This window comes from Centroberyx affinis, unplaced genomic scaffold (assembly GCF_046629955.1).
Source record: "Centroberyx affinis isolate AG114_WGS23_722 - 3 ecotype Tasmania unplaced genomic scaffold, CSIRO-AGI_Caff_v1 ptg002192l_1, whole genome shotgun sequence".
Lineage (NCBI taxonomy): Eukaryota > Metazoa > Chordata > Actinopteri > Beryciformes > Berycidae > Centroberyx > Centroberyx affinis.
The window spans coordinates 82,125-92,184 of NW_027280500.1; the positions used below are offsets into that span (position 1 = coordinate 82,125).

The 10,060-nt window shown below is 38.5% G+C and overlaps 1 protein-coding gene across 3 annotated transcripts in view; it reads left to right on the forward strand.

The window, feature by feature from the left end:
* Window positions 1-10,060, forward strand: part of LOC139655147 (major histocompatibility complex class I-related gene protein-like) — a 47,799-nt gene that overhangs the window by 3,611 nt on the left and 34,128 nt on the right. Inside the window, exons 5-8 of one of the 3 annotated variants that reach the window (XM_071532469.1) lie at window positions 1,827-1,925; window positions 2,223-2,240; window positions 2,448-2,520; window positions 2,978-5,224. The exons of the other annotated variants lie outside the window; for them this stretch is intronic. Coding sequence (XP_071388570.1) covers window positions 1,827-1,925; window positions 2,223-2,240; window positions 2,448-2,497 — 167 coding nt within the window. The 3' untranslated portion in view covers window positions 2,498-2,520; window positions 2,978-5,224. Of the gene's footprint in view, window positions 1-1,826; window positions 1,926-2,222; window positions 2,241-2,447; window positions 2,521-2,977; window positions 5,225-10,060 lie in introns of those variants that run through there. 3 annotated transcript variants of the gene reach the window in all.

Consider the following 10,060-nt stretch of genomic DNA (forward strand, 5'->3'; position numbering starts at 1 on the left):
ACTTATTGTCTTAAGTTCACTCAGTTAGCTTTTCTACATTAGAACTAACTAATTAATGATCTTTGACCTAACTATTCAGTACTACTTCAGTCAACTCACAATTTTAAGGCAGCACGGACACTAACTTTTTTAAGTTGAAACAATCAGTTTTCTTTTACAGTGTGACTTTTTTTTGACAATTTATGAATGAATGAATGAATTTATTTGACAATTTCATAAAATTACAGCTCTGCAAAGAAAAAGACACTCGTTCTTGTTCAACATCAATTATATGTAAATACAACAATATATCGATTTTAAAAATACAACAAATACCGATTATCAAACAAAAAATAATCCTATTGGCCTCTGAGACATTTCTTGAGCGCACATTTCAAACCTCCTACACCTTAAAGTGTCTTAATATTACTTGGTAACCTATTCCACAAACGTACTGCTGCATATAAACAAATACTACAACAATACTACAGTAAACAAAGAGACATAATCTGAGGGGTATTGCACAAAACCAGGATAAGGGATTAAGCCTGGAAATATTGGTTATCCTGGATAAACTTAGCCTCAAGTCGGTTGCACGAAAGCAGGCCAAGTTTATCCCGGACAAGTAACCATGGTGATTTAGTCTCTGCAGCTAGCCTGCTCCAGACCAGGCTAACAACCAGGATCAGGTTAATCCTGTAGTGGCTCTGCTGTCAGTACTGTGAGAAATGAGTGTGTTTTACAGAATGTCCATGGTTTTTCTACACATGTTACATCATCCAAATATTATAACTGTAGTCATTTCATTTGCTGGTTGACTTTTAGTTTTATTTATTAGCACAGTTTATATATAAAGACCAAAAGCACATATAAAAAGACAATATTTGAGAAATGGAAGTAAGAAGCCAGACGGTTTATTTGGAATGCTTTCCTTATTAATACAACACCAACACTGAAAGGTTCAAAAAGATAATAGGTACAATACAATACAGATATTTAAAAGAAATCCTACATGATGATGAAAGAGGAGAAAAAAGGAAAAATAATTATATATCACCACTTAAACATTTGGACTATAAGGTAACTGTTGAAGTTAAAAAGTAAAGTCAGAATAATGTGGAACCCTTCAGATCCAACAGTAAAGTCTTCATTTTCTTTGTGTATTTTTAGGAGACAGTTAAAACAAAAGGATCTTCTGTCAATCTTTCTATTCATTCATTTGGTCTTATTGCTGTCAGGCATAGTGTTATGTTGCAATACAAATAAAGACTGCTTGTCAAATTGCTGTCAGAGGTTTGATTAGTGGACTTAAAGTCATCAGCTCCGCATCCTTTAACTGTAATTCTGACAGTTCCTGTGGAGTACACTTTATTAATTCTACATGTTTGGGCTACTTACGCATTAAGCCGGTCGGCTATTGTCTGCCAGGCTTTTTCCTCTCCTTTTTTGCGGCACTGGTGTTTCCTTTTTTGCGTATTGTGCCTTTCATTTCCTCAAATTGCTGAAGAAGCAGCTCTTGTTCAGCAAATGTAAATGAAGTTGCGCGTCCGTGATCCATTCTTCAATCTGTGATTCTGTGATCAATTTCGTGGTCTTCTTAATAATGCCGTGAACACGCACTTATCCCAAACATCCACACCTGGCTTGACTAAGCCGCGTCTCTTCATCCTGGCTCGGCAAACGTGCAACCAATTAATCCAAGATAGCGCCGACAAAGCTTAGTCAAGCCACGCCTGCTCATTTATCCTGGATGTCTTTATCCTAGTTTTGTGCAATACCCCTCTGATCCATCCAGTGTTATGTGACAAAGTCTGAATGCTCTGTTTTGGCTCCATGTTCTCCTTCAGGGATCAATACTGCTCTTGTCATTCGAGTCTTGGCAGGACCACTCCTCCTCCTGGCAATCTGCATCGCTGGAGTCTTCATCTGGAGAAGGAACAATAATGGTGAGGGACAAAGAGTTTCTAACTTATCATAAAGCCATTGTGATCCACTAAGATTTAGCATACATTCTTGTGACAGTGTTCATGTTATTGTTCCATAACTTTGTGTATATTTTATGTTTGGTACTTCTGGTAATTCAAAGTCCATTACATGTCAATTGTATCTTAATAAATACATTTAATTGACAAATCTAGTAATAGAGATGCACATACATGTAACATCATTTTGTGTTTCCTTTCATAAATCTTAATTTGTAATCTGTTATTGAGTAATAATGTAACCTCTTGTCTGTATTTCAGGGTTCAAACCTGCTAACAGTAAGTTTTTCTTTGATTGTTTTTTGGCATCTACTGTACTGTAATGTGTAATTTGGATCTGTTGCTTGCATGGTTTGTACTTATAAAGGACATGGCAGAAGGCCAGGCATTAGTAATCAATCACTAATCTCTCACGCCTAGTTCTGTTTCTTACATTATTGCTGTTGATTTCAAATTGAATTATTTTACTTTGTCGACTTTTTGTAGCTTCAGAGACTTCATCTACCGAATGTGTACCTCCTAACACATCACAGTGAGTGCCTCATCATGTGAGAACACAGTGAGTATGTTAAAGGTTAAATAAAAATAAAAATGTAAACTATTCTATGCGGATGTTCACTCAACCAAAGGTACATAATTGATGTGCATAACTGCTGTACTGGCATAATACTCACAGATATATAAGCAGATATTCTATCTTTACTTAATCATCGATTCCCTTGAGACGAAAACACAATTTAGAGTTGTAATCCACATCCACCTGCTGGTGAGGATTCAAAAAGTCATTCTGATAAAACATTTTCTCACTCAGTGTTGCAGTATAATTACAGAAAACAGTTGGCGTTGAGCTTTTATCCTTATTCTGATGTACAAAAAAGTAGACTACATCACTCCAGATATTTTGGTAACATTTAGATATTAATATCCCATGCAATATGAAAGCAAATAGACTGCACAGTATGAACAATATTAAGTTCAATATTTCACCTTCTCTGTCTGTTAATCTGTCTTGACAGGGGACCAGTGGAGATAAGAACTCCAATAAATTACAGAGGCATCAAGATAAGTTGCAGCAGTTGTTTCCAATCTGCAACAGAAGTGCACATTAACAAAACGTGTTGACATTTAAAGTCATAGGATCTGTCAGAAAGTTGTGGGACAAATCAAATTGTTAAAATGTGCGTTGATTTACTTGCCAAAGAAGAATATTTCTGGTTGTTTCTTGCTTCATTTTTCTGCATTTGTGCTTTGCGCTCCATACTGTATTGTTGCTACTATTAAATGCAGGTTGTTTTTTCCTAAATGAGTGACAGTCAGAACTGGCAGCAGCATCACTGTACAGGTAAATCCTCCTCTGTAGGAGTAACAACATCAGCAGAGTACTGATGCTGCTGTACAGCTGTTTCTGCAGAGCTTTTGTGGAGAGGGATTACTACAGCAGCTACCAGAGACCAAACACATGATGAGAGAACAAGCACAGATCTTGTACAGGCCAGCAGTTTGTAGGGCAGCAGAAGACGTGTTATCAAGTTACTGTTTACAAATCCCGTTACTAACACATGCAAGTTGTGGAATTTGAAGTTTCACTTTAGTATTCACAAAGGGAGACTCTGTTGGATGGTCATGGCTAGAAGGAATCCACATTTTGTTGAGGAGACGTGTCTCTCGTGAGAGTTGGTCTGTGTCGCTCTCTGTAGTAGAGCAGGGTAGCTGTCTGACATTGATGTCGCTGTAGGCGATTGCACGGAATATCATAATAAAAAGCTTAGAGGCACTCTGATTAGGTGAAAAAAATGAATAAGCCTCTATTGACTACATGACTGAACAAAGATTAAAAAGGCAAAGTAAGCATCTATCTTCGGATCTTGGATCTTCGGACGGATCTTATATTTGTTTATTGCCCTTTCCGAAGAGCAGCTGTCATAGGCTACATGTTTGTCCATTGAAAACACAGAAGAACCCACACAACGCTCTTTCTCTTACTAGCAAGGGTGGAAGTATTTTGCTGACGTATTGTACTTAAATATACATTTGATCACATCCATACACATTTTGTGGCTCTCCATAAACATCAGAAACTGGACAATCGGCCAATTGTGTATCCATTCACAGTCAACGATCAGTCAGCAAAGAGAAAAGTGTGAAAAAATATGATAAATTCCAATAAACTTCTGAAACTGTGGGCGCTGTCTACCATTTTTGTGGTTAGCGTACCAGTAACCTAGCAACAGTCACCTCCTTGCAGTCAACAGAGCACCAGTGCCGACGAGAGTTTGACAAAATGCGTATACCTTCTAGCCATGACCCTGTTGGATTGAGTACAAAGCTGCTGGTCTGCTCATCGCCCGCCTGTCCGCCTGACTGACTGACCTGAATCCGCCTGGTGAAGCCCTCAGCTGCACCATGGGAAAAAAAGAAAGAGGACACTTCCTTTACGATGCTGACAGCCACAGCATTTTTGTTTGTGAATTCATGAACAATATCTTGTGTGTTTGAGTTTATAATTCGCGATGAAGGTTAGGGTTATAATAAATTACGTTATTTTTTTTCTGGTGAGTTTAAAAAGCACAAAAAATGAGTTTGACTTTGGTTCAACACAATTCTCAGATGCTGCTGTGGCTAAATGCTCTGTCATTGTAAGGACGTTCAAATTTGTAATGTGTGGACATGATCTTCAATATGTGCATTTTTTGAATGGGTATTAGAGCAAGATGTTTTCATTTATTGTTGTCTGTTTTTTTTTTGTTTTTTTTGTTGTAAACTATTCATTTGCTAGAACAATGTTACACACTTTCTGTTAGAGAACATTTTTCTGGAGCTGCTTTTAGCTTTTCTTTTATTGCTTCTTTTGCATGGCTTTTATTTATTTTCCTTGTTCCTTTGGATCTGCTCTGTTCTACCTCGTTCCAGTTTGAATTGTTATGAATGTGTGTGTGTGTGTGTGCGCGTGTGAGTGAGAGAGAGAAAGAGAGAGAAGGTGTCTGTGTGTGTGTAGGGGGAGATTTTAGATTTGGAGGAGGCTAGGCTATGGCACCCCTCTTAGTGGAACTTGTACAAAATAGGGTTTGATGAATGAATAAAATGTTTCTGAAAACCTAATTCAGAGTTGTTTTTCTGCTTATTTCTGTGTTGTGTATTTGGGGATCATAGTTGTTTTATAACCTTACAAGGATTGTTAAAACACTGACCCAAAGCCTTGGCTTTGTGTGGTTGGACTATCCTTTTTGTTGTAATAAGAAAAATTATCTGTGACATCCAAATATTTAGCTAATAGTAAAGAAAAATCTACCTAGGCCTATACATTAAACAGCTTGGTGTTCCCTGCTTTCTCCTATTGACTTTGATTTGCTAAATTGGTTTCCACTCTGTTGCCATGTCATCCTCCAGAAAAGTGAAAATGAGATCAATATTATTTTTACAGACCCTATCATCAACCCAACGGGATCTTAATGTCCTACAAATTAAGACACCACTGATCATGGAGCTTACATTTTATTCTGTAGCCTATTGGTTAAAAATGATGTGAATCTATACCATCGCTGTCTTCATCTTAATCTATTCCAGCTTGTTCTTGGCTTGCTCCTTAATGTAAGGAGCAGCTTGTTACCTTAGGCTAACGTTAGCTAGTTTACGCTAAAAACCAAGCTGTGAAACTTAACAAAACTTAATAACGTAGTTTATGCAAACCTACGGGCTAACAAGTTTCATTGCCTCCCTCCTCTCTGTCACGCTCTGTTTGGGCAGGAAGATGTTAGTTACCGTTACAACTTGGTTCAGAACAGACTGGCAAAAAGTAAGGCTTTTACTCTGAAATGGAGGTCCGTCCTGTCTGGAAGTGAGAGCCTGTCCCGCTCACACCTCCGCAGTACTACTTTTCTGGGTTGACTAACAGCAAAATGTAAAAATGCAGCAACAAGAGGGCAGCAGTGCGCCATTTCATGGAGTCATTGATATAAAAGTGGGCTAAAATAATAAATGTACACACTATCATGTGGTGTGCACTCCTGTCCTCCTCTGGCAGAGGAGGACTCTGTTATACTACTAAGCTCTACCAATTTTTCTCCTTTGCTATCTCAATATATTGATGACTACTGATCAAGCTAACATGTAGCATATTATACTGTAGTGTGCCCGCTAACTGTTGTATTGAACACTTTATCGTTGTTGGAGCTACTTCTGCTCCTGCTGGATGCAATATTATTTTCAGCCACCAGAGGGCAGCATTGCGCCACTTCATGGAGCAGTAGTGCACTTCTGCCCTCTTGTGGCTGAAAACAGTATTACACGACTGAACCTAACTGCACTGCTGCAACTTGTTAACCTGTTAGCTTTATCACCAAGTCAATTGAATATTGAGATAGCAGAGGGGGGGGGATGGTAAAACTTAAAAAAACGATTTCTGGCAAACTTTTTTCACCTTTTCTTGAGTCTTTATATTGAGAAATTAGAAATCCACACCTTGTACTAGTGTAGTGCACTCCTGCTCACTTGTGGCTGAGTTGTAGCCTACTACTAAGTTTTACAATTTTTTTCCTCATTTACAATTTCAATATATTTACTATTGATCACTATTGATCACTGTAGTGAAATGTCCGCTAGCTATTGTATTGAACAAGTGATCGGTTTTCTATGAACCAGTAATCCCTTAAAATAATCTTACATTTTCATTAAATTACATTAATTCACCCCTTAATTCATGCAAAATCCCCTTAAAATTAATTAAGAGAGTAATTAATGGAGGAGATCCCATTGAAACCTCCTCAAACACCCCCTTAATCTTGACTCCTTACTTTGTAATTCAATGAAAAATTCAGGGAGACAGGAATTTTTCCATTGATTTCTACTTAATAACCCTGTAAACCTGCACAAAAGGCATGACATTTCTTTAATTACTAGTGTCTCTGTGAATCATTCCATTTATGACTCCCTTATAAAACCATGATACTAAACTTACTTTTTTAAAAGCTATGTTATAATGGATAATTAATGTTTATGTAATGGAAAAATTAAGACATTTCAGGGTCGTAGTCGTTGGTGCGCCTACTGCTCCTGCTGGATGCAATATTATTTTCAGCCACCAGAGAGCAGCATTGCGCCACTTCATGGAGCAGTAGTGCACTTCTGCCCTCTTGTGGCTGAAAACAGTATTACATGACTGAACCTAACTGCACTGCTGCAACTTGTTAACCTGTTAGCTTTATCACCAAGTCAATATATTGAATATTGAGATAGCGGGGGGGGGGGGGGGGGGGAAACTTGGCAAAGACATCTCTGGCAAACTTATTTTCACCTGTTTTTAAGTCTTTATATTGAGATAAAGGCAGAATAAAATTAGAATCCACACCTGCCACTATCATGTAGTGTAGTGCACTCCTGTTCTCTTCTGGCTGAGTTCTACTACAAAGTTCTACATTTTTTTCCTCCTTTGCTATCTCAATATATTGACTATTGATTACTATTGATCAAGCTAACATGTAGCATTTTATACTGTAGTGAAGTGCCTGCTAGCTGTTGTATTGACCAAGTTACTGCCGTTGGTGCACTACCAGAGGGCAGCAGAGCGCCACTTCATGGAGCAGTAGTGCTACCCTCTTGTGGCTGAAAACAGTATTACATCTAACCACTACTGCACTGCTACTTACCTGTTAGCTTTCTAAGTCAATATATTGAGATAACAGAGGGGGGAAATGTTTTTGTAATGGAAAAATTGAGGACATTTCAGAGATAAAATTAAGGGGTTTCGTTTCGTAGTCGTTGGTGCACTTACTGCTCCTGCTGGATGTAATATTATTTTCAGCCACCAGAGGGCAGCAGTGTGCCACTTCATGGTGCAGTAGTACTCTTCTGCCCTCTTGTGGCTGAAAACAGTATTACACAGGGACTGGACTACTGCAGTGCTACCTGCTAACCTGTTAGCTTTTTCACTAAGTCAATATATTGAGATAACAGAGGAGGGGAGTGGTAAAAGTTAGAAAAATGATCTCTGGCAAACTTATTCTGACCTTTTCTTGAATCATTACATTGAAGATAAAGACAGGATAAAATTAGACGGTAGGCTAATAGTGTGCTTGGGGACTGAGAAGTTCTGGGTTCACGCCTGTTCCCTGCTGGTTGTCAAATTATTTTCAGCCACAAGAGAGCAGGAGTTCACCGCTGCTCCGGGTTCAATATAGGCCTGAACCGTCCTGTGTATCAATGAGAGCGTTCACCTTCAGTTCATGGAGCAGTAGTGCACTCCTGCCCTCTGGTGGCTAAACATAATATCACATTCAACAGGGACTCCATGTGAACCTGGAGGATCCCAAAACAATAACACTTCTGTTCCAACAACAGGAAAACTCATTTCAGAAATTAGAAAAGGAAGATGCTGATTTTTTCACCTTTTTGTGAACCATTTTAGTGAGATAAACACGGTGGGGAAATGATAATGGCTACATGTTGCTTTTTTCCCCAAATTGTCCTTTTCACTGCATATACACACACAGCCATATTGGCCTATGCAGGAATTAGACTTGAACTTGAAATCATGTCTACTACTTTGAAATAGTCCACTGACTTTACATTGAAAAGTTCTCCACCTCCACAGGTAGAGGGCGCCCTCCTACAGGGAATAATCCAAACAATATTGGGCGTGTTCCATTACTATTAGTAATCTCTTCCTTGTGTCCTTGCTTCCTCTGTACAAATTTGTCGTCTGTAATGAGATTTTCGCATTACTATTTATCATTATCATTTATCTGAGCATGCGCCTGACTGCTCTTTCTACAGCTGAGTCCTTTAATCCAGAAAATGAAGAGTAATGATGAGCAAGAGGATAAGTGAGGGTGCAAGGAATTTGTAGTTGAATCAAACCTGTCTAGGCCTTACTTGAACAGAGGTCAGCCCAGGACAAGAGGAAATGATAACTACACTACTACTAACACTACAAATATAGTTCCTTTTTTCTTTTTTCTTTTTTCCCTGTCAGCGATCCCCCAGTAGGAAAACAGTCACAGCTACTGAATTTGCTAAGATTTTGACTCCATCTAAAAGTCTGTTTTCATCAGATGGGACTCACTACAGTATGACATCACTGTGTTTACTGCAGGAGGGGAGATAGACAGTGGGAACCCCTGGAAACACACGTTGGGACCCACAGTGAAAGTGGATTTGTCACTGCGATCAACCAATGTCCGTACATCCACATCATGACTGAGTGTCTTGCTGTGTCACATCAGAGAGAAAACTGTAGTGAGGTTTGGCTCGTTGATGGTCATTGGTGGGTTTTATCAGAGAATATGTGCTGTGCTTTTCTGACTTTGACTTTCTAAATCCTTTTCTGAGGAGGATTTATTGTTTTATATTCCAAAATGTTTTTCTGTTCATATACAGTTAATTTCTGTTTTTATGAAAAAGCCACTTAACAGTTTATAATCTCTGCATGCAATCTGTTGGGAGTAGGTCCATATAGATTTAAAGCCAATTTTACACTCTCTTTTCATGGCTTTTTAGACCAACACCAATAAAATTTTACTAAAGTTCATCTTTCGTTTTTGTTTTTGAAAATATTTCCACTGACACCAGAAGAATGTGACGAAACAAGGTTTGCGAGAAACTTCCCTGGCCTGAGATAAACAAATGAGCAACAGCCCTCTCTGTTTTCTTCCGGGTGTGTGTGCCAAACTGTGCCAGCGATGTTGTTTCTCTGTCGACCAACACACACCAGACTGCATGTACACACAAGAAGTGTTGCCCCGAACAAAGCCTAAAATGACAGACTCATCAGGATGGTAGCTCACAACAGAGTTGATTTTCTATATTTAAGAGATATCAAAAAGCTGAATTTCGGAAAATGTCATTTTTTCCAAAATAGATATGTAGAGCCTTTTGCCTCATGCATTCTGGGATAGGCTCCAGTCCCCTGTGACCCTGAAAGACAATGATAATGAATCAATGAATAGTTATGTGGTGTTTTGGAATAGAGCTCTTATATTATGTTGAATTTTGTTTCTGTGAAGTTCAGTGGCTGAATGGAGAAGAAGTTTATAATGTCTGTGTCATTAACAGAAAATGTGCCAATATGAAAATAATGACAGACAAAACGCCCCGATGATCAGATC